Source organism: Phoxinus phoxinus (genome assembly GCF_949152265.1).
Source record: "Phoxinus phoxinus genome assembly, chromosome: 3".
Lineage (NCBI taxonomy): Eukaryota > Metazoa > Chordata > Actinopteri > Cypriniformes > Leuciscidae > Phoxinus > Phoxinus phoxinus.
Genome location: NC_136878.1, coordinates 735,756 through 761,324, shown reverse-complemented (window position 1 = coordinate 761,324; position 25,569 = coordinate 735,756). Strand labels below are relative to the sequence as shown.

The 25,569-nt window shown below is 45.9% G+C and overlaps 1 protein-coding gene across 1 annotated transcript in view; it reads right to left on the bottom strand.

Annotated features, from left to right (window-relative positions):
* dcc (DCC netrin 1 receptor) overlaps positions 1 to 25,569 on the bottom strand; it is a gene marked incomplete at its 5' end in the record, with an annotated part of 182,987 nt that overhangs the window by 24,255 nt on the left and 133,163 nt on the right. The window contains 4 exons of the mRNA XM_079605559.1: positions 311 to 526; positions 2,550 to 2,702; positions 11,715 to 11,828; positions 12,351 to 12,571. Coding sequence (XP_079461685.1) covers positions 311 to 526; positions 2,550 to 2,702; positions 11,715 to 11,828; positions 12,351 to 12,571 — 704 coding nt within the window. The remainder of the gene's footprint in view (positions 1 to 310; positions 527 to 2,549; positions 2,703 to 11,714; positions 11,829 to 12,350; positions 12,572 to 25,569) is intronic.

Below are 25,569 nucleotides of genomic sequence, written 5' to 3'. Positions count from 1 at the left end.
ACTTGTAGTGCGTTACTTTACTCGTTACATCAAAAAGTAATCTGATTATGTAATGCACAATACTTGTAGTGCGTTACTTTACTCGTTACATCAAAAAAGCAATCTTAGTAGACACAGTTGCAGCGCTTAGACGGTTAAGGGTCATGAATACAACAACCAGATCGCTTTAATTTACTTGCTTTTCTCTGATTATGTAATGCCAGTTACTTGTAGTGCGTTACTTTACTCGTTACATTACTTTACTTGTAAATCCGGCCCGTCTCATATGAACTAGCACAAGCTGCTATGGATCTGAATGGCTGATGTTCACCTGTCATGGGGTTGTAGACCTTGGGTTCGATGGTCCCCATGGGTGGCGGCAGGAGCGTGTTGGTGAAGCTGCGCAGTGGGTGTGTGGGTCGAACACATGCGGTCGGGATGGTTCTGCTGGGAATCTCTTCGGGCCCCGGCGGCTCCGACTGGGCCGTGGGAATCAGCGTCTGCTGTGTTTGAGGAGCCATTGGAGGAGCGCCCTCTGCTGCCATCGCTGAGAAACACACACACATCAGCAGAACGCTTGGGGAAAACACACACACATCAGCAGAAAAGCTCAACTTTATGCAAATGAGAAGCATAAACAGCAGCCACACTGCAATAAACGCTTTCTTACTCAGTGTTTCTGTCTTGTTTACAGTCCAAATGTCTAAACATTCTTAAATCAAGATGCATTTACTTGATGACTAAAATGTCATAAGATATTATGTCTCTTATGTTTTCTGGGGAAGTTTTTGTTTGAAAAAAAAGAGGCAAAATTATCTGCCAATGGGGTCAGAAAAATAATCTCGTTTCTGTTTGAATTAACATTATTTTTCTGACCCCATTGGCAGATCATTTTGCCTTTTTTTTCCAAACAAAAACTCGGTTCATTTTGATTTATTTCCCCAGAAAACAAGACATAATATCTTATGGCATTTTACTCATCTAGTAAATGCATCTTGATTTAAGATTTTTTTTAAATATTAAATTGATAGGCATAAACAACAGCCAATCACAGATGAAGACAAGCTGATGGTGTGATGCATCAGTTGAGTTTCAGTGAGTTTTGCCTCAAGTAGTCACAAATAGAATCGGATTTGACCGATGAGAACACAATTTGATTGAAATAAATGAATCTTGTAAGATTGACAGTTGAACTGATTTGATCTGAATAATTACTAATTAATTGAAATGCAGTTTGCCTGCTGGTACAGACTGTGGCTCATGGAAGAAAGTGTACGTTGGCCATTTTGGAAACAAAGGTTGTATTTTCCCGCTGTAATCATGCAAACACATGCTGATCGCGTATTAACTGAAGTCAACGTGACCCGGACCTCCGGCGCTTGCGTTTCCTCATGTCAGAGGACATTTACACTCAAAGTCTCTGTGAACTTTCTCCCTCAGAGACGTTGTTTGTGCAAATACTTCTGCTCACTAAGAGCCTCTAGAAAATGTCATTTATTTCAATGAAGCAAACAGACTCCAGCTGCTGCCAAAGAACCAAATCAAATCAATGTCTTCTGCTAACAAACTCATTTAAAGCTCAGAGCAAAACACAGCGAGACAGAGAACGAGGAGCCTGGTTTATTCAGGGACGCTACATCTATAAACCACACGGATAAAACAGACGTTCGTGTTGCTGTGCTGTGATTGGTCGATTTAGTAACAGCTGACGGTACTCTCGAATACTTAGGGTAAAAAATTGGGGTAACACTTTATAATACGGTACCCTCATTAATGAAGAACTACACAGGAACAAATGAGTAACACACTATAACATTATATAACTAGTAAGTAATAATTAGTAAGTAATAGCGCTCAGATGAATGTGGACGTTCACTATTAGCTCATCAGAATCTACTATTTTTCATACCTCACTGAAGACATTAATAATGATATTAATAATGCATAATGTATAAGGTAACGGTAACCCATTGATAATGAATCAAGTGTTACGACTACTAATTATTTGACTCAGTATTCTAAAGTGAAACACATGACAAAAAAAGTGTAAAATGTAAAAAAAAAAGATTTTTCCTAAAGGCCATACAAACACATATGTGACCCTGATCAAAAACCCAGTCACATGGGTCATTTTTTTAAAATTAAGATTTAAACATAATCTGAAAGCTGAATAAATAATCTCTCCATTGATGTGTGGTTTGTTAGGATAGGACAATATTTGGTCGAGACACAACTATTGAAAATCTGGAATCTGAGGAGCAAAAAAATGTAAACATTGAGAAAATCTCCTTTAAAGTTGTGCATTTATGTTCACGATTGTGCTGCATTCACTCACAAAAATACATGTTTTATATATTTACGGTAGGACATTTACTAAATATCTTCATGGAACATGATCTTAATATCCTCATGATTTTTGGCATAAAAGAAAAATGGATAATTTTGACCCATAATGTATAGTTGCTATTGCCACAGATATACCCGTGCGGCTCCAGACTGGTGTTAGTGGTCCAGGGTCACATTAATGTCTCAAACTTTAGAACAGTGTTTCTGAAACGCAGAAGCCTCACCGGCAGCGTAACCGCGGTCCACGGTGAGCGTGGAGAACGGCATCGGTCTCAGGGTGAACTTCGGGTGAGCGCTGAAACCACAGGTGGGAGACGGTAGGATTCCCGGATACTGGCTGCTCTCCAGTGTGGGAACCGGGATAGCACTGACCACGGCTGGAACACACACACAAACATCATAAGAACACACAAGACACAACCCAGCAAGCAATCTTGCGTTTAAAAGACATCGAATAGCCGTACAAACACATCCCAGATGTCCAAAACACGGCAAAAATTTGACCGTCAGTGAAAATTTAATAGACGTCTAAACCATAGCCCAAGAATAGACCAGTCGTTTCATTTCTTTTCTTTTGCTATGTAAGTGATCTTGTCTATTGTGAAGAACTAGTCTATTCTTGACACTGAATGGTGTCAACCGCCCAGGGTTCTTAAACCAATGTTAAAGAATAAAGGGGCGGGGCCTGGGTGTGTTAGTTAGTAGTGTGTTAAACTGGCGGTTATGGAAAGGGGCGGGGCATATTCCAAACACACTCGAAGGGATTGACCAATCACAACACACTGCTCTAGCCGACCAATCAGAGCACAGTGTGCTTTCAGAAGGAGGGGCTTCATAGAGACAGGAAGTGAACAGAGCATTACTGACAGACTGGGAAGAGAGGAGCCGCAACACTGGAGAATATGAGGAGAATAATCAACACTGGAGAATATGAGGAGAATAATCAACACTGGAGAATATGAGGAGAATAATCCACAATGGAAAATAATCAACATTCATGCAGGAAAACCTGCTTTTAAAACCTTTTTCTAGTGATAAAGTATGTTTACGAGCTGCTTAATTCATAAAAGTTAATTATGTCCATTTATGTTATAATTGCTGCCACGATTTGTTTGTTCCTTTTAATTTTCCGAGAAGTATTATTTACTGTATTTATTTACATTTATATAAATGTGTATACATATTGAAATTTTTCCCTTTCTTTTTTTTCTTTTCTGATTACGTAATGCATGTTACTTGTAGTGCGTTACTTTACACGTCACATCAAAAAGTAATCTGATTACATAATGCACGTTACTTGTAGTGCGTTACTTTACTCGTTACATCAAAAGTAATCTGGTTACGTAATGCACGTTACTTGTAGTGCGTTACTTTACACGTTACATCAAAAGTAATCTGATTACATAATGCACGTTACTTGTAGTGCGTTACTTTACTCGTTACATCAAAAGTAATCTGATTAGTGCATTACTTTACATGTTACATCAAAAGTAATCTGATTACGTAATGCACGTTACTTGTAGTGCGTTACTTTACACGTCACATCAAAAAGTAATCTGATTACGTAATGCACGTTACTTGTAGTGCGTTACTTTACACGTCACATCAAAAAGTAATCTGATTACGTAATGCACGTTACTTGTAGTGCGTTACTTTACACGTCACATCAAAAAGTAATCTGATTACATAATGCACGTTACTTGTAGTGTGTTACTTTACACGTCACATCAAAAGTAATCTGATTACATAATGCACGTTACTTGTAGTGCGTTACTTTACTCGTTACATCAAAAGTAATCTGATTACATAATGCACGTTACTTGTAGTGCGTTACTTTACACGTCACATCAAAAGTAATCTGATTACATAATGCACGTTACTTGTAGTGCGTTACTTTACACGTCACATCAAAAAGTAATCTGATTACGTAATGCACGTTACTTGTAGTGCGTTACTTTACACGTCACATCAAAAAGTAATCTGATTACATAATGCACGTTACTTGTAGTGTGTTACTTTACACGTCACATCAAAAGTAATCTGATTACATAATGCACGTTACTTGTAGTGCGTTACTTTACTCGTTACATCAAAAGTAATCTGATTACATAATGCACGTTACTTGTAGTGCGTTACTTTACACGTCACATCAAAAGTAATCTGATTACATAATGCACGTTACTTGTAGTGCGTTACTTTACACGTCACATCAAAAAGTAATCTGATTACATAATGCACGTTACTTGTAGTGCGTTACTTTACACGTAACATCAAAAAGTAATCTGATTACGTAATGCACGTTACTTGTAGTGCGTTACTTTACACGTCACATCAAAAGTAATCTGATTATGTAATGCACGTTACTTGTAGTGCATTTACTTTACACGTCACATCAAAAGTAATCTGATTACGTAATGCACGTTACTTGTAGTGCGTTACTTTACACGTCACATCAAAAGTAATCTGATTATGTAATGCACGTTACTTGTAGTGCGTTACTTTACTCGTTACATCAAAAGTAATCTGATTACGTAATGCACGTTACTTGTAGTGCATTTACTTTACACGTCACATCAAAAAGTAATCTGATTACATAATGCACGTTACTTGTAGTGCGTTACTTTACACGTTACATCAAAAAGTAATCTGATTAGTTCGTCATGTGAGGTCTGCTCCTTCATTGGACATTTTTAAATCTACTCTGAAAACATATTTTTATGCTTTAGCTTTCGGAAACTTGTAATTGTTGTTCTAGTGTAGTCCTGTTATGCACTATGTACAGCACTTTGGATCAATTTGCATTGTGTTAAAAGTGCTTTATAAATAAAGTTTGTTGTTGTTGTTGTTGTTGTTACTTTACATGTTACGTCAAAAGTACTCTGATTGTGTAATGCACGTTACTTATAGTGCGTTACTTTACACGTAACATCAAAAAGTAATCTGATTACGTAATGCACGTTACTTGTAGTGCGTTACTTTACACGTCACATCAAAAAGTAATCTGATTACATAATGCACGTTACTTGTAGTGCGTTACTTTACACGTTACATCAAAAGTAATCTGATTACGTAATGCACAATAATTGTAGTGTGTTTTAGTGGACTACTGCCCTAAGAGCAAAAAACACATAAGAATCCTGACTGAAGTTGTCTTAATTCATGCATGAAAGAGTTAATTAGTTAAAACTAATTCCATAAAATGATCCCTTGAAGGAACCCCTGACAGGTTCTATGTATGTTATATATCTATATAAGGTTCTTGATAGAACCTGTTCATTGTAGAAGCCTCTGTTAACCAAGGCTGGTTTATTCTGGCGAGCCGCTGCTCTGATTCACTCTACTCATTAATCATGTTTAAATATTTAAACACCTACAAGATGAAAAGTGTTTAGAATTCAGGCCCTTGCAAGTGAAATGCAGACCCCCATTAGTGTGTTTTAAACTCCTCAATAACACCGATCCGTGGACCGGGAACCAGCAGAAGCTCTTTTAACAAACCCTGAACAAAACAACATCAGGATCCGTGAGAGAGGATGAAGACACAGAAACCAGCAGCAGATCCAGAGGAACACTGACCTTGAAAACCTCACAGAGATGGAGAGAGAGAGAGAGAGAGAGAGAGAGAGAGAGAGAGAGAGAGAGAGAGAGAGAGAGAGAGAGAGAGAGAGAGAGAGAGAGACAGGGAGAGACGGGACTGACAAATTGCCTGAAGTGTTGAGATTTCTATCTACTAAACTGCCCCAGACGAGCAACTGCTGACTGACTGACTGTGTGTGTGTGTGTGTGTGTGTGTGTGTGAGAAACGTTTTGGCTACAGTGTGTGCATCCAAATGTTTCAGGATAGAAAAACGTAAAATCTTCTGCATTGAGGTGAGCAGGAGTTGTGTGTGTGTGTGTGTGTGTGTGTGTGTTGAGGTGAGCAGGAGTTGTGTGTGTGTGTGTGTGTGTGTGTGTGTGTGTGTGTGTGTGTGTGTTGAGGTGAGCAGGAGTAATGGAGAGAATAACAACATTACATTTCCATGAAAACCTTCAAATGCTGAAGGAATCAATTGGACATCTTCTAGATCCACGGATCCCCATATTTGCATTTATGCAAATTCTTATCAGTTCTTAAGTTCAAATATGATCATCCTTGAGTGAGGAAGCCTATGCTAACATTTAAAAACACATCTATCTTTTATAAACACAATTTATACACTGAAAAATTATATACATTTATAATAATTAACTTACTGTATATACAAATGTTATATTATCATATATAAATATGCATATATAATATCTAATTATGTATACTTGTTGATTTAATTTTAATGTAATTTTATTCAAATGTATTTATTTACTCATTAAAATTCCCATAGAGGCAGGGACATTTTTATTTTTAAAGGCCAGTTATTTGATGGATCCAGGATATTATGATCCTGATTAAGTTCCCTTCCCACATCCTCACACACCCGTCACCAGACCCGTCACCCATCACACACCCGTCACCCGTCACACACCCGTCACCAGACCCGTCACCCATCACACACCCGTCACCAGACCCATCACCAGACCCGTCACCCATCACACACCCGTCACCTGTCACACACCCATCACCAGACCCGTCACCCATCACACACCCGTCACCCGTCACACACCCGTCACCAGACCCGTCACCCATCACACACCCGTCACCTGTCACACACCCATCACCAGACCCGTCACCCATCACACACCCGTCACCCGTCACACACCCGTCACCAGACCCGTCACCCATCACACACCCGTCACCCGTCACACACCCGTCACCAGACCCGTCACCCATCACACACCCGTCACACACCCGTCACACACCCGTCACCAGACCCGTCACCCGTCACACACCCGTCACCAGACCCGTCACCCATCACACACCCGTCACACACCCGTCACCAGACCCGTCACCCATCACACACCCGTCACCCGTCACCCGTCACACACCCGTCACCAGACCCGTCACCCATCACACACCCGTCACCCGTCACACACCCGTCACCAGACCCGTCACCCATCACACACCCGTCACACACCCGTCACCAGACCCGTCACCCATCACACACCCGTCACCTGTCACACACCCATCACCAGACCCGTCACCCATCACACACCCGTCACCCGTCACACACCCGTCACCAGACCCGTCACCCGTCACACACCCGTCACCCGTCACACACCCGTCACCCATCACACACCCGTCACACACCCGTCACCAGACCCGTCACCAGACCCGTCACCCATCACACACCCGTCACCTGTCACACACCCATCACCAGACCCGTCACCCATCACACACCCGTCACCCGTCACACACCCGTCACCACACCCGTCACCCATCACACACCCGTCACCCGTCACACACCCGTCACCAGACCCGTCACCCATCACACACCCGTCACCCGTCACACACCCGTCACCAGACCCGTCACCCATCACACACCCGTCACACACCCGTCACCAGACCCGTCACCAGACCCGTCACCCATCACACACCCGTCACCTGTCACACATCCATCACCAGACCCGTCACCCATCACACACCCGTCACCCGTCACACACCCGTCACCAGACCCGTCACCCGTCACACACCCGTCACCACACCCGTAACCAGACCCGTCACCACACCCGTAACCAGACCCGTCACCACACCCGTCACCCGTCACCACACCCGTCACCCGTCACCACACCCGTCACCCGTCACCACACCCGTAACCCGTCACCACACCCGTCACCCGTCACCACACCCGTAACCAGACCCGTCACCACACCCGTAACCAGACCCGTCACCACACCCGTCACCCGTCACCACACCCGTCACCCGTCACCACACCCGTCACCCGTCACCACACCCGTCACCCGTCACCACACCCGTCACCCGTCACCACACCCGTAACCCGTCACCACACCCGTCACCCGTCACCACACCCGTAACCCGTCAACACACCCGTCACCCGTCACCACACCCGTCACCCGTCACCACACCCGTAACCCGTCACCACACCCGTAACCCGTCACCACACCCGTCACCCGTCACCACACCCGTCACCCGTCACCACACCCGTAACCCGTCACCACACCCGTCACCCGTCACCACACCCGTCACCCGTCACCACACCCGTCACCCGTCACCACACCCGTCACCCGTCACCACACCCGTCACCCGTCACCACACCCGTCACCCGTCACCACACCCGTCACCCGTCACCACACCCGTCACCCGTCACCACACCCGTAACCCGTCACCACACCCGTCACCCGTCACCACACCCGTCACCCGTCACCACACCCGTCACCCGTCACCACACCCGTAACCCGTCACCACACCCGTAACCCGTCACCACACCCGTCACCCGTCACCACACCCGTCACCCGTCACCACACCCGTCACCCGTCACCACACCCGTCACCCGTCACCACACCCGTAACCCGTCACCACACCCGTCACCCGTCACCACACCCGTCACCCGTCACCACACCCGTCACCCGTCACCACACCCGTCACCCGTCACCACACCCGTCACCCGTCACCACACCCGTCACCCGTCACCACACCCGTAACCCGTCACCACACCCGTCACCCGTCACCACACCCGTAACCCGTCAACACACCCGTCACCCGTCACCACACCCGTCACCCGTCACCACACCCGTAACCCGTCACCACACCCGTAACCCGTCACCACACCCGTCACCCGTCACCACACCCGTAACCAGACCCGTCACCACACCCGTAACCAGACCCGTCACCACACCCGTCACCCGTCACCACACCCGTCACCCGTCACCACACCCGTCACCCGTCACCACACCCGTCACCCGTCACCACACCCGTAACCCGTCACCACACCCGTCACCCGTCACCACACCCGTAACCCGTCAACACACCCGTCACCCGTCACCACACCCGTCACCACACCCGTCACCAGACCCGTCACCCATCACACACCCGTCACCCGTCACACACCCGTCACACACCCGTCACTAGACCCGTCACGTCATGTGCTGATAGGGTGTCCTGACTCATGCACACTGTGTTTTAAGGAAGAACATTTATTTATTTACAATACATTATTCATTCACAAAGAAAATTGGTGTCAATAAAGGTTGGAGTTTTCCTCATTTTTTAAATTAAGGCATTAAGATCAATTATCAAAGGATGATTTTTTATTCCTCTTTTTAGTCAACTTTAGCATGTGCGTGTTCACTTATAGGCTACTAAGCACTGTCTTGTTATCTGGGGAAAGAAATCAAAATTAAGTGAGTTTTTGCATAAAACAAGCAAAATGATCTGCCAATGGAGTAAGAAAAATAATCTTGGTTCCGTTTGAATTAAAATCATTTTTCTATTGGCAGATCATTTAGCTTGTTGTAACTTCCCCCCAGAAAACAAGACAATATCATATGGCATTTTACCACTTAGTAAATGCATCTTGATTTAAGAATTTTTTTATATTTGGACTGGAAACCAGACAAAAATACGGAGTAAGAGAAGTATTTTTTGCAGTATATATAAAATGATATAAAATGATAAGATATTAGAAAGCGTCTATATTCTGTTTCTCATCATCAACATGTTAAATCTCGCTCAGTTTGAACTAATTCACTTCCTGTCAAACTCCACTTCCTGCCAGGTTTTTCCCGGGAGAATAAGCCGCTCCTCTTTCCCGGTGTTCCCAGAGGACGGAGATGAAGCTTGTTTGAGGATCGTCATGAAAGCGCAGGATGAAGAATCCCAGCAGGAGGTCAAAGAGGAGACGCTCCTGGGATCGGGATCAAACGCGCGTCCCGGGAAGAGGAGAGCATCGGAGCGTCACATGAGGAGTCAGAGCCGCGCGCGTTTCACCAAAACAAGCCCTCATGAATGACAGCGACACGCTCATATCCCACACTGCACAAAGGCTTCTCTTACTCGGTGTTTCTGTCTTGTTTCCAGTCCAAATATCTAAACATTCTTACATCAAGATGCGTTTACTAGATGAGTAAGATGCCATAAGATATTATGTCTTGTTTTCTGGGGGAAATAAATAAAAATTGACTTTGATTTTGCTTAAAACAAGGAAAATTATCTGCCAATGGGGTCAGAAAAATAATCTTCTTTCTGTTTGAATTAACATTATTTGTCTGACCCCGTTGGCAGATCATTTTGTTTTTTTAAAGCAAAAACTCTGATTATTTCCCCTGGAAAACAAGACATAATATCACATGGCATTTTACTACTTTAGTAAATAAATGCATCTTGATTTAAGAATCTTTAGGACTGGAAACAAGACAAAAATACAGTAAGAAAAGGATGTTTGCAGTGCATTCACTCTAGAGCTTAGATCGGGCCCAAAAAATCAAGCCCGGCCCGACACATTAACTGTGATTCTGAGCCCGAGTCCGATTTAAACCCGACCCTTTTTTTTATACGCGGGCCGTTATAACTGACGTTCTCAACTACAATTCCGAGTTGTTTGAACTCACGTTACAGAAATCTGTTTAGAATTATCTTAATGAATAATGCAACAAGGACGACGCATGTAAACTGCGCTGTTTGACATTCAGAATGGATCGCAAGTGGATCCGAATGAAGAAACGAAAAAAACCGTGAACAATGATGAACACAGAAAATGAACCAGAATTAACTTTGGACCTACTACTCTAATATAATTCAACAAGGTTTTAGAATATAGAATATTTTTTAAACAAAATTGCGTCCACAGTTGCTGGTTTCAGAGCGGCCCTCCGCTCTCGTTCGGCCGCTTTTATTCCAATAAAATGAATGTACTATATTTTAGTTTGATAATGCTTTTTATTTAATATTTTGTATTGTATTTTTAGGGGATTTTATGGTACTAAATTATATTTACACGGTATTTATAATTTTATTCACTTTCTGAGCATAGAGCTGTAAATGTAATATCCAGCTTAAACTGGTAAATCTGGAACGCTTTAGAGCGACACACTGACGGCACACGGGAGCGGATCCGAGCGCTGATGATCCGCTGGATTCAATAGTAGAGGATTCATCTCATTCTTAACCAGCGTACAGTTGCAGAGCAGAGTACACCTCCGAACACACACTCCGACACATGATGCTCTGTGTGTGTCAGCTGGTGTTTATAGCAGAGGGGGCGGAGCTTCAGATTCTACAGAGCATTTGATTGGACAGGAGATGTGATGAGGAGCGGTGATGTCATACAAATCCCTGATTCACTTTAGCACTTTAGCAGAAGTGAGAGAGTGAGTATAGAATGCTTATATCTCCTAAATGTGCATTTTGCCATTGTTTTGGACACACCAGTTTATCCATCACCTTTAATCTAACATGTTCACACTAAAGGCTAGAAAACTCAAACTTTGATGTTGGTTTGCGTGTTTGCGTGTCTCACGTGTGTTGCTGGGCTGCGAGTCCATGGGAATCATCATCTTGGTGCGCGTGGGCCTGCGAGCGGCTAGCGATCGCTCTAGCGTGGAGATGCTGGAGGCTTCGTCCCCGTCAGCGCCTGCAGAGCAGAACACCGGTCATGTGACACATGCACACTAGACTGGACTCAGTGCATCTATGCAAGTGCAGGACTTTCTAATACACAGGTGCGCAGGAGTGAAGAAGTTGCCATCGGACATCAGGGTTGTAGCAGATAACGTTGGCTTTAGTATAAGTATAGTAAAGTATAAGAACTAAAGCATAGTTTTAAGAGTGAAGAGATTGTTTTTAGATAGGAGGGCTTAATAGATATGAATATATGTGTATTTTTTTGGTTTGTCATGAAAATGTCTAGTTAACCACAATGGAAATACATTAATGCAACTTTATTGTCTTATTATCATTGACCTTGACAAAGAAGTTTTGCTACTTTAATTGCCTTTACTTTTTATGTCAAATAAACTCAACTCAACATGACCTTCAGCACGCACACACACACACACACACACACACACACACACACACACACACACACACACACACACACACACACACACACACACACACACACACACACACACACACACACACACACACACACCTGAGTGGCTGCTCTTGCTGCCCATCTGGCTCTCTGATTGGCTGTGGCTGACCGGCGCCATCTCCTGGCTCTGGATTGGTGAGTCTCGGCCAGAGGGGGCGGAGCTTGAGGGCTTCTCCATGTTCTTCAGCTCCATCTCCTCATGGTGGATCCAGAGGTCAGGAGGTCGCAGGTCCTTCTGGCTGCCCTTACGCTTCCCGGCGCTGTGTGTGGCACGTTTCCTACAGCAAACACACGATACAGAGGAATGAACGCATTCTCGTGTCGTGAATGAACGTCTTCTGACCATCGTTCTCGTGTTACGCAGCACGTTTGAGCTTACGCAATTAACATTGATATTATATTATCTGCAGGAAGAGTTGTAAAAAAAATACACATATAAGATTTGAAACACTAAGGGGCTGTTTAAACGACACCGTTTTTAACGAAAACTGTTTTGGGCGCCTGGAAACGCAAACTTCTGAAAACGGTCTCCTCTCCGTGTAAACATCAAAACGCGAACCTCTGAACACGATGACCTCATGCACATGCATATTACGTGTTCAATCTACAGTGTTTCATCGCCATCTAATGGCCTGGCAGCAGAATACAGCGGGCTTTTTTTTGTCGTTTTCACGGATCCGTGTGAATGAGGATCGTTTTAATGATGTTTTTTTTCACACGTTAAAAAAAATCACGTTTACACACTACCTCCGAAACTTTCTTCCGTCATAAAAAAATTCGGATCAGGTTCGATTTTCTGTGTTTTCCGCATCGGTAGCAAGCATTTCCAGAGGTGTTTTGACAACTCAGAGCCACTGAATGATGATACGCAAAAAACGCATACGAAAATTTCGGACTCAGTGTGCAAGGACCTTAAAGCGGTGGTATAATGCCCCTTTACACAAGATGTAGAATAAGTCTCTGATGTCCCCAGAGTGTGTGTGTGAAGTTTTAGCTCAAAATACCCCACAGATATTTTTATATATCATGTTAAAATTGTCACTTTTTGAGGGTGAGCAAAAACACACCGTTCTCTTAAGTAGAGTTCTCTCGTACTGCGTCGAAGAACGCTACGGGAAAGATATTTCTTTGTCGAGATTGAAGCCAAAAATTAATCCTTAATTTTGTAATATTGTAAAACGCTTTTCTGAAGCATACAACCTAGGCGGAGCAATACAGCTCACCCATTGGCTGCTCTGCCAGAAAAGCACAGCCTATGCGAGGCCAGGACGCTGACCAATGAGGACGCTTCGCGCCCTTCTGCGTCACCTCCCGCCCAAACAGGCGTGGCCTAGGCCTATAAATACGAGCATAGCTGTCTAACACGCCGATTTTCTTAAATTCACGAAGCTGCACGCATCGTTGGATTGGATTCGAGCCGCCACAGCCGTTTGGATACAAGCACCTCAGCAGGACGCGCCTCTTACCTGAAGCCGCTGGTCATCGCCGCCTTCAGCCGCCGTTCCCTGCTGCGCTTCTCCGGCGTGGAATATCCTTTACATTATGTGTGTGTGTTTTGTGTGTGTGTTCGCCGTCGCGTCACACAGTTTTTCCACACTAAAAGAGCCGAGCGTCTTTTTCAAGATGTCTCGCACCTCCTGTGGCTCGTGTAGAGCCCCGCTCAGCGACGGGGACCACGTGCTTGTGTTTCCTGCCTGTGAGTATCACGCAGCTTCAGCTCTCGTCGATGGCGGCTGCCATCACTGTGATTTGATGCCTACGGTGACTCTGCGGACTCGCCTGGCGTTCATTTACTGAAGCTGCACCCTTTTCCGCCCGCTGTAGTGCCGCGCCGTGAAAGCGCCGTGCTCAGCGGAGCCCGGAACCTCCCTTCACCACGAGGTGCTCGCCGCTGCTGCCGCTAGCTCCTCCGCCCGCTTCGCTGGACTCTCTGACCGACGGACAAGGGCCGCTGTGTGCCGCCGCGTCCGTCATGGATGAGGAAGATGAAGCCGTGTCTGTGAAGGACGACTGCTGTTCTCTCCTCGCTTCGGGTAGCGAGGGATGGGCGAGCTCCGAGGATCTCCCCTCCCCCGCCGCTCGTGAGCGTCGACGGAGAAAGACCAGCATCGATGCGCTTACCGGCTGGATGGCTGTTTTTCTGCAGAGGAACGTACGTTACCGTCCTCACGACCCACGCCTTTTTCTTCCTGAATTCACGAAGAAATCGCGGAGTCCCGGAAAGCCCCGTTTTCAGCCAGGATGCGCATTTCTGCTTCGAGGAAAGCTACAGTGTTAAAATCCCGCCGCGGCCGGATTTCACTAAAATGTCTCGCTCGCACAGTCCCAACATTCGCGACCGTGCCAGTGTATTTTGCAGTCACCAAATCAGCATCAATGCCCGTTTGCCTGCACACAGACGCCGTTTTCACGACGCCCCAGGTAAATCTGAAAATGTATTTACTGGTGTCCCGGCCACGGCCGATGGTGTAATGTGTGTATCCGTAATGCCCACGACCTAGTGCCCATTCGTACACACAAGCACAGCCCTACACAATACAGGGCTTGCACACATAAAATCGACTCGTGTCGGTTGTGCTTCACATGTAAGTTAGTGAACGTGCCCGCTTTTCAGTGCCCACAATCACTACACACTGCATGTCCCGTGGTTTCTGTAAAAACGAAACGAATGTACGGTCAGTCGGTTCTGATAGACAGTACTCTCTGTGCTACACGGTGTCCCGGCCATGGCCGATGATGTAATGTGTGTAACTGTATGCCCACGACCCAGTGCCCATCTGTACACACAAGCACAGCCCCGCACAATACAGGGCTTGCACACATAAATCGACTCATTTCGATTGTGCATTATATGTAGTGAGCGTGCCCGTTTTCAAGCGCCCACAATCACTACAAGCTACATGTCACACGGTTTCTATGAAACGAAACCTATGCACGGTCAGTCAGTTCTAATAGACAGTACTTCCCAGTGCTATAAATGTACCCGCGTTCACGCACCCACATTTATTCTCAAACATGCCGAGCCGTACGGGGCTCGCACCGCGCGCTCCCTCTTTCAGCTGAGAGAGCTGAGAGCGCGCGCGGGCTGCCCGCTCGATTAAGCGCGCCCCCGCATCACGCTGCAATGGCGCCCATGTTACAGCACACGACTGCTCTCGTGTCGCCGCCATTTCGCGACCAGAGCCCGGTTTTTCAACCCGTGCAAGCACAGCCCTGAACAACACAGGGTCTGCACACATAAAATCGGCTCATGCCGATTGTGTTTTACATGTAGTGAGCGTGACCCACTGCCAAGTGCCCACAACCACTACACACTGCACGTTCCGCGGTTTTCTGTAAAAACGAAACTAACGAACGGTCAGTCAGTACACAAAAACAGTGTTCCCGGTGTTATAAATGTGCCCGCCACCAAGCGCCCACGTTTATTCACAAACATCACGAGCCCTACGGGACTCGTCCCGCGCGCTCTCTCTCGACACAGAGAGCTGAGCGCGCGCGGGATGCATACTGTGTTAAACATGCCCCCCGCCTCACACGCCACGGCGTCCATGTTACAGCACACGGTTGCTCTCGTGTCGCCGCCATTTCGCGACCAGGGCCCAGATTACATTCAACCCCTAGTCACACGTGCAGATGCATGGGAAAGACTTCCTGGGGTCTCAGAATGGGTGCTAGAGACTATAAAAAGAGGCTATTCGCTACAGTTTCATCGACGCCCTCCCCGTTTCACGGAGAAAGTCGAAACTACGGTGAAAACAGAAGTAGCACATCTACTTCGAGCCGAAATAGCGAAGCTATTGAGCAAAGGGGCCATAGAGCCTTTATCTCAAGCTCAGAGCGAAGGGGGTCTGTACAGCAGATATTTTCTGGAACCGAAAAAAGACGGGGGTCTCAGACCCATTTTAGATCTCAGGCATCTGAACAAAGCGCTGACAAAGCGAAAGTTCAGAATGCTCACGACCAGAGCTATCCTCGCGCAGATTCGCCGAGGAGACTGGTTTATGGCAATAGATCTGAAAGACGCGTATTTTCATACAAATTGCGTCACGTCACAGGCGATTTTTGAGATTCGCCTTCGGGGGCCAGGCATATCAGTACACAGTCCTGCCATTCGGCCTGTCTCTAGCACCTCGTACATTTACAGTGTGCATGGACGCGGCGCTGGCACCCCTGAGACTCCGCGGCATTCGAATTCTGAATTATTTGGACGATTGGCTGATTCTAGCTCAATCACCTTCAGAACGCATCCGCCACAAGACCCTAATTCTCGATCACCTCGAGTGCTTAGGTCTGAGAGTCAATTGGGAGAAAAGTTCACTGTTTCCCAGTCAAAGGATCTCCTTTTTAGGACTGGATCTGAACTCACTGTCTATGACTGTTACGACCCTGCGTTCTACTTGCTCGCCTGCGGGTGGCGGTGTTCTTCTTGGAGAGCGTGGGAGATCGCACACCCCTGTTACCTGTTCACCTTAATTATGAAGAGGATAAAACACTGGACTCCAACAGTCCTCTTCACTTCGTCCAGGGGATTGACGGCCTCTGGAGAAGTCACTTGTTTTGCTGAACCTTTATTTGTTTACAACCCATACCAACCTTTTTCTCCTCCCCATCTGGATTATGATTTACCCCTTTGATTTTGAACCCTAGACTTTGTTATATTAAGTTACTGGTATTTTTGAAGACCAATAAAATCTTGCAAGTCATTCTCAGTGTACTTGTATACTTTATGTACGGTCGAAACGAGCTGGCCGTAACATAAATTGGGGATCTCGACCGGGATCCTATGGGGATAGGAAACGTTGGTAAGTATGGGTTGTATGTGTGTATGTTTTTGTGAATGGTTACCTTTTATAAATGAGAAACTCTGGTTAGTTAGAGTGTTTCCAGCTGGATTGTGAATTCAATCCTTCCGACGGAGCACTGTTTGTTGTTTTGTTTTGTTATTTTGCCTTTCTTGTTTTTGGAGGTTATCCTGGGTGGAGACTAACTCTCTGTAGGGGGTACGCTTCCGGACTTTCAGTTTGACTGATTGTCGCGGAGCTCAGCGTTTAATGTCGCCCCGAGCCCGGTACATCTCTGAAGACCAGGTAGGATTTAGTTAGTGTTTTCTGAGTTAGGAGCTGGAGTTTTCTCATATTGTAAACGGACAATCCATTCTACAAAAATATATAAAGGTAAATCGTTGCATTTGTGTGTATAGTGCGGTTTATTTTCGCGCTTACACTGTGTTTTGACTTGTGGGAAGTCTTTGGACATTTTGTGAATGAGTATAGGTTGCGTAATACGGTGACGTAGTTTCTCTTCGAAGCAGTGATTTGTGGGAGTTGTATTTTTGGTAAACAGTGTCTCACGTGTGTGATTTAGTGGTTTCGTTTGTGTTATTGTAGGTATACACATACGAATAAAATGTCTTCGGTGCTCGAAGATTTCTTTGCGTGTCCCTCAGAAGCTTTGCTTGAGAGTTGTACAAAGGAGCAGTTGGTGCAAATCGCCGAACGCTTCAGTGTCGATCTTACTTCTCAAGAGAAGAGGCTGAAGGAAACTATTGTGACTATTTTGAAGCGATCACTTGCTGATAGAGGAGTTTTAGAGGTAGGCGCTGAGTTTATTCCCAGTGAATCGTCTGTGTCTACTCCTCTTGATGTTGACGAAAGTGAGAGAAAATTTCCAGATATGTCATTGCAGGAGAAGCAGTTGTATTTGGATGCAGTGAAAATCCGCACTGAGCGTGAGGATCGCGCTGCGAAGGAGAGAGCGCTAGAGAGAGAGTTCGCTGCGAGAGAATTAGAACAGCAATTAACTGTGCGAAAACTGGAACTTGAGTTAGAGAAGGAACGGGATGAAAGAGCGTTTCAGTTAGAGAGAGATCGGGATGAGAGAGTGTTTCAGTTAAAAAAGCTGGAGTTGGAGTTAGCAGCAAAGACAGCTGAAGATTCACAAGCGAATGTGCCTCCTGTTCCACGGCTTGACAATGCAGGTGAACCTGTGTTTGATGTTCACAGAAATATGAGATTGGTGCCGCCATTTTCTGAAAAGGAAGTGGATAAATATTTCTATCACTTTGAACGTGTTGCTTTGTCCATGAAATGGCCGAAAAGCTTTTGGACTTTATTGCTGCAGTGTGTGTTCACAGGTAAAGCTCAGGAAGTTTATTCTGCACTCTCACTGGAACAGAGTGGTGAGTATGATGTTGTGAAATCTGCTGTGTTGCATGCATATGAACTCGTGCCTGAGGCATATCGTCAAAAATTTAGGAATTTGACTAAAGTTGATGAATGTACTCATGTTGAATTTGCAAGAGAAAAAGAAAACTTGTTTGATCGTTGGTGCACTTCAATGAAAGTTACAACTAAAGAGCAGTTAAGAGAATTAGTGCTCTTAGAGGAGTTTAAACATTGTGTTCCTCGTGCTGTAGCTACGCATCTCACTGAACACAAGGTGAATACACTTTCTGAAGCTGCTATCATGGCTGATGAATTTGTGTTAACCCATCGTGGGTCATTCAGTTCAGTCGGTCTTAAAACCAACGATGTGAGTAAGTCTAAGTTTTGCTTTCAACCTAAGACAAAGTCTCCTGTGCTGAGTAGGAATGTTAGAGCGACAGTTGCTGAACATTCTAGTAAACCGGCACTTTCTCGAGACATGGTTTGCTTTTATTGTAAAAAGCCTGGTCATAAAATATCTGAATGTCTTATTCTGAAGAAGAAAGGAAGATGGTCGAAACCTGTTGCTTTGGTTTCTACTTCGCCATTCATTGTTGATACTCTTGATGAGAAAGATCGTCATTTATCTAGTTCTAGTGATAAATCTGTTGATCAGTGTATAACTTCCTCTGTTGATTATACACCATTTATCACTGAAGGAAATGTGTCATTGTCTGGTTCAAACGAAACGGTGCCAGTAAGTCTTCTTCGAGATACGGGAGCCGCGCAGTCGTTTCTTTTAGAAGGGATTTTGCCATTAACTTCTGAAACTGCTACTGGAACTCATGTATTAGTGCGAGGTTTTGAGATGGGGTTTGTTGAAGTGCCTTTGCATCGAATCCATCTTTCCTCTGCTATTGTAACTGGTGATGTAGTAGTTGGCGTTCGTTCTGCACTTCCAGTCCCTGGGATTACATTTATTCTGGGAAATGATTTAGCTGGTGGGAATGTTTGGGGACGGAGTGGTGTGGCAGCTCCGCCCATAATATCATGTACACCTAGGAAATCTGATGTTGAAAATTGTAGAGAATTTCCTGATTTGTTTCCAGCTTGTGCAGTTACTCGATCAATGGCTAAACCATTATCTGAAAATCAAGTTGAAGTTCCACTGCATGACACTTTCTTTTATACTGTTAATTCAGGTGAGCTAGGATCTGATGGGTCTAAATGTCCTGAGCAGAGAGACCTGAAGTCCTGTCCTTCGTTGTCTTCTGACCAGAAAGATTCAACAGTGCTGCAAAGTGAATCTGCTGAAACATCTGAGGTTCTATCCACTCTTGAAAAACCCAATGTGGATCTCTCTGATGTTGATGACTATTCTTTGACTTCTTTGTTACAGATCTCTCGAGAGGATTTAATTCGAGCTCAACAGAGCGATGACACTCTTAAACCTTTATTCTCTGCAGCAGGGTCTAAGTGTTCTGATGCTCTGTCCTCTTCGTACTTTCTTGATGATGGTCTGCTTTGTCGGACAGTGGTCCTGCATAAAGATGTTTCTCTAGAACCTAAAACTCAGATTGTGATTCCTTTTACAGTGAGAGACTCTGTGTTGAATTTGGCTCATCAAGGACTTGCTGGTCATACCGGAGTTCGTAAAACGTACGATCGGGTCTTGCGGCAGTTCTATTGGCCTAAAGTCAAACGAGATGTGGCCAAACATATTCGATCTTGTCATACATGCCAGATCACCGGTAAGCCAAATCAAAAAGTGCCTGTTGCTCCTTTGCAGCCTATCTCCGTCGTTTCCACTCCTTTCGAGCATTTGATAATTGACTGTGTTGGTCCTTTGCCCCGGTCTAAGGCTGGTCATCAATACCTTCTAACTGTTATGTGCCAGACTACTCGTTATCCTGCAGCTTATCCGTTAAGGTCCATCACTACAAAATCTGTCTTGAAGGCCCTCACTAATTTTATGTCAACCTTTGGAATACCCAAAGTTATTCAATCCGATCAGGGTTCGAACTTTATGTCAAAACAGTTCTCAAAAGCCCTGCGTCAACTTCGAGTACACCACAATATTTCTAGTGCCTATCATCCACAGAGTCAAGGAGTTCTTGAGAGGTTTCATCAAACCCTGAAGTCCCTTTTGAGGTCATATTGTGTGGAACTCGATGCGGATTGGGAAGAAGGTCTGCCGTGGATGTTATTAGCGATACGTGAGGTAATCCAAGAAAGCCTTGGGTTTAGCCCAAATGAATTGGTGTTCGGACATGAAGTGCGAGGACCTACGGCTGCGTTAGCTGAGGAGTGGCGAACGTTTAAACCTTCTGAAAACATTTCAGATTATGTGAGTGGATTCCGACGTAGGTTGTATGAGGCACAAGCTCTCGCTAAAAAGAAGTTGAGTAAGTCTCAAATAAAAATGCAACAACATTTTGACAGAAAAGCTAAATTGAGAGAGTTTCAGGTGGGAGATCAAGTACTGGCTTTGCTGCCTCTACCTGCCAACCCATTTCAGGCTAAATTTACAGGCCCCTACAGTGTAGCTAAACGCCTTTCAGATAACAATTACTTGTTGAATACTCCTGACCGGAGGAAAAAAGTACAAGTCTGTCACAGTAACCTGTTGAAATTGTATATAGCTCCTGTTCGTTCTGTTACTGTTAATGTGGTAAACTCTTGTGACTCTTTTCCAGAATCTTCTCCTCTCTTTCGAAGCACGAGTGGGGATTCTTTAGAGAATGCTGATGAAGATGAGAGTTTTCTTTCTCGGGAAAAGGTCGACGGGCGACTTAAAAATTCTGAGATTCTTCTTAACCTGTCCTCTCATCTATCTTATTTGAACGAGAAGGAGAGGAGTGATGTCACTGAGTTGATGTCATTTCCCTCTCTTTTCCTTGATGTTCCTGGTCACACTTCCGTCATAGAACATGATATCGACGTAGGAACCTCATGTGCAGTTAAACAGAACGCCTATCGAGTCAACCGTATACTGTATGGAATGTCAGGATGTGAGGCATATCTTGATGACGTCGTGCTGTATAGTTCCTCCTGGTCTGAGTATCTCAACCAGATTAAAGAACTTTTTCCTCGTTTAGCAAAGGCTAATCTTAGGAAAGGAAAAGATAACGTCATAGCTGACACACTTTCCAGAGCGTAACATCATTTCTACGTTGTTTGTTCCTTTTCTTCGCATCTCTAGGGCCCAGAGGTGTTGAAGAATGAAGAGAGGATGACGTTCCTTTGGACCATCAGAACTTTTATTGTGTTCGTTCTGGGTAGTGTTTAACTGTCTTTTTCTTTGTCATTTTAGATTCGTTGCCGAATCTTTCTTTTTAGGAGGGAGGTGTTACGACCCTGCGTTCTACTTGCTCGCCTGCGGGTGGCGGTGTTCTTCTTGGAGAGCGTGGGAGATCGCACACCCCTGTTACCTGTTCACCTTAATTATGAAGAGGATAAAACACTGGACTCCAACAGTCCTCTTCACTTCGTCCAGGGGATTGACGGCCTCTGGAGAAGTCACTTGTTTTGCTGAACCTTTATTTGTTTACAACCCATACCAACCTTTTTCTCCTCCCCATCTGGATTATGATTTACCCCTTTGATTTTGAACCCTAGACTTTGTTATATTAAGTTACTGGTATTTTTGAAGACCAATAAAATCTTGCAAGTCATTCTCAGTGTACTTGTATACTTTATGTACGGTCGAAACGAGCTGGCCGTAACAATGACAGCACAGCTGTCATCACAGCGCAGGCAAAATACCCTGCAATGGCGAAATCCTTCCTCAGCGGCCACATAGTGCCACTCAGGAGATTTCAGAAAATGCTGGGCCTCATGGCCTCAGCCTCAACAGTGCTGCAGTTGGGCCTGCTGCGCATGCGCCCACTACAGTTCTGGTTGAGAGCGCGCGTACCGCGCCGAGCATGGTTACACGGTCGTTATCGCCTCAAGGTCACTCAGGAATGCATTTCAGCCCTGACACCATGGAGAGCGTCAGACTGGTACCGGTCAGGTGTAAGCCTGGGGACTTCCTCGAGCCTGAAGGTGGTGTCCACGGACGCGTCCACCTCAGGCTGGGGAGCACTGCTCGACGGCAGTCCGCTCTTTGGCCAGTGGTCAGAGCGAGCCGAACTACCGCACATAAACTGCCTGGAAATGATGGCAGTGGACTTTGCGCTGAGGCGCTTCTGTCCCCGGATAAAAGGACACCACGTCCTGGTCCGCTCGGACAACATGTCGGTAGTAGCCTACATAAACCGCCAGGGTGGCGTGAGATCCCGGAACCTATTCAGGTTAGCGGAACGCATACTGGTGTGGGCCCAGCACAACCTGCGCTCGTTAAGAGCAATGCACGTGCCAGGTCACTTGAACGTAGGCCCGGACAGACTCTCACGGAACAACGTTCCTACGGGAGAGTGGTCCCTACACACACAGACAGTGCGTCTGCTGTGGAAAACGTTCGGCAGAGCGGAAATAGACCTGTTTGCAAACCAGGAAAACGCTCATTGCCCAGAATTCTTTTCGAAGAGCGCGAACGCGCTGGCCAGAGTCTGGCCCCGCCGCCCGCTCTATGCTTTTCCTCCTGTCTCACTCCTGCCTCAAGTGCTGGAGCGTATCAAGGAGAGCGGATGCTCAGTACTGCTAGTTGCTCCATTCTGGACGAATCAGACCTGGTTCCCAGCTTTGATGCGACTGAAAAGTACTGCCCCGTGGCCGATTCAGTGAGGAGAGACCTCCTCTCACAGGCCAAGGGCTCGATTCTGCATCCTCACCCCGAGCTTTGGTCCCTACACGTATGGGCCATAAACGGGTACCCGCTAACCTCCCAAGAGGAGTGTTAGACACGATCGAACAAGCTAGGGCTCCGTCTACTAGACGGCTCTACGCTTCCAAATGGTCGGTGTTCTCTGGATGGTGTTCAGATCAAGGTCTGTCACCACTTCAGTGTGGAGAACCGGAGATTCTCTCCTTCTTGCAAGAGCTATTGGATAAGGGAAGAACCCCATCCACGCTCAAAGTCTATGTGGCTGCCATATCAGCGTTCGTTAATCCAACGCTTGGCCGTTCACTAGGCAGGAACGACCTGGTGGTCCGCTTCCTGAGAGGCGCCAGGAGGTTAAACCCTCCAAGGCCTCCTTCAGTCCCCGTTTGGGACCTTTCTACAGTGTTGAACGCTATGAAAGGGGCCCCTTTCGAGCCTATTCACTCAGTTGACATGAAACACCTGTCTCTCAAGACCGTGTTTCTTTTGGCTCTCGCTTCAGTGAAGCGTGTGGGAGACTTGCAAGCGCTCTCAGTGAGAGCTTCTTGTATGGAGTTCGGGCCAAACGACTCTATAGTCGTATTGAAACCGAAGCATGGGTACGTGCCTAAGTCCCTCAACACACCGTTCAGGGCTCAGGTCATCTCCCTGTCGGCCATGCCGGCCTCAGAGGACGGAAATAGCTCCCTTTGCCCGGTCAGGGCATTAAGAGCTTACGTGTCCCGCTCCGCTGTTTTTCGACAGACGGAGCAGCTCTTTGTTTCGTTCAGCGGGCGCTCCAAGGGACGAGCCGCAACGAAACAGAGTCTATCTCGATGGGTAGTGGACGCCATTGCGCTAGCCTAAGCATTTAGAGGCTTGGAATGCCCTTTGGGCATCAGAGCACATTCCACGAGAGGCATGGCCTCCTCATGGGCTTGGTATAGCGGAATCTCGTTACATGATATCTGTATGGCGGCAGGCTGGGCCTCCCCGTCTACATTTATTAGGTTCTATAACCTAGAGGTTCCTGCGTTGCAGGCTAAACTGCTCTCGGTCTAGAAGACCATGTATAAGTGTTCCTGCCCCGCGCTGCGGCCCAGGTCACTTCAATGGTAATATGTACAAGTGCTCCTGCCCCGCGCTGCGGCCCAGGTCACTTCAATGTTTAAAATGTATAAGTGTTCCTGCCCCGCGCTGCGGCCCAGGTCACTTCAATGCCTAATATGTATAAGTGTTCCTGCCCCGCGCTGCGGCCCAGGTCACTTCAATGTTTAAGCATCACTCACTGACAATGTGTCCCATGAGCATGCTATTACCCTTCATATATATCTATATTTACATATATATGCTATTATGCCTTAAGAGGCACTACTATAAGGGATGATGCTATTTTAGCCGCTCTCCCTATACTTCTTGGGGTAGGCGCTTGTATACCAGGGCGCGCGCGCCCTTAGGTGTCTGTGTCGATCCAAGAACACGCACGGCGGTTTGCATAGGGTTCCCGTAGCGTTCTTCGACGCAGTACGAGAGAACTCTACGTAAGAGAACGTACTCGGTTACTAACGTAACCTCGGTTCTCTCTAGAAGAGGGAACGAGTACTGCGTCTCATGCCGTGCGTGTCCACGCTGCGTCGCTTCATTGACGAAAATCGGCGTGTTAGACAGCTATGCTCGTATTTATAGGCCTAGGCCACGCCTGTTTGGGCGGGAGGTGACGCAGAAGGGCGCGAAGCGTCCTCATTGGTCAGCGTCCTGGCCTCGCATAGGCTGTGCTTTTCTGGCAGAGCAGCCAATGGGTGAGCTGTATTGCTCCGCCTAGGTTGTATGCTTCAGAAAAGCGTTTTACAATATTACAAAATTAAGGATTAATTTTTGGCTTCAATCTCGACAAAGAAATATCTTTCCCGTAGCGTTCTTCGACGCAGTACTCGTTCCCTCTCCTAGAGAGAACCGAGGTTACGTTAGTAACCGAGTACGTTTTGTGTCTGTCCCTTTAAATGCAAATGAGCTGCTGCTCCCGGCACAGGGGGCGGAGCTTCAAGAGCTCGTGTGTTAGCAAATCCTATTACCTCATCTCAACATGGACTCACCTCCTTTGTTGCATGTTCCCGGGGGCGGGGTTTATGTAAATTCTAGGGTTGGTGATGTCACTGATATGAAGCTTGTGTAGTTCCTACCAGCCGTTTGTTGTAGTTCTTAAAAAGTGATTTTTTAAAAGCAAATATCTCCCTTTGCTCTGAACATTGCATATGTTGTTTATGATCAAACAGCAACATTACACACTAACTACAGTTAGAAAAGTGAGATCATAATCAAACACACCTTAAAGAGTTTTCTTATCAATGCAGCTTCATATGATGTCATACATGAGAGAGAGAGAGAGAGA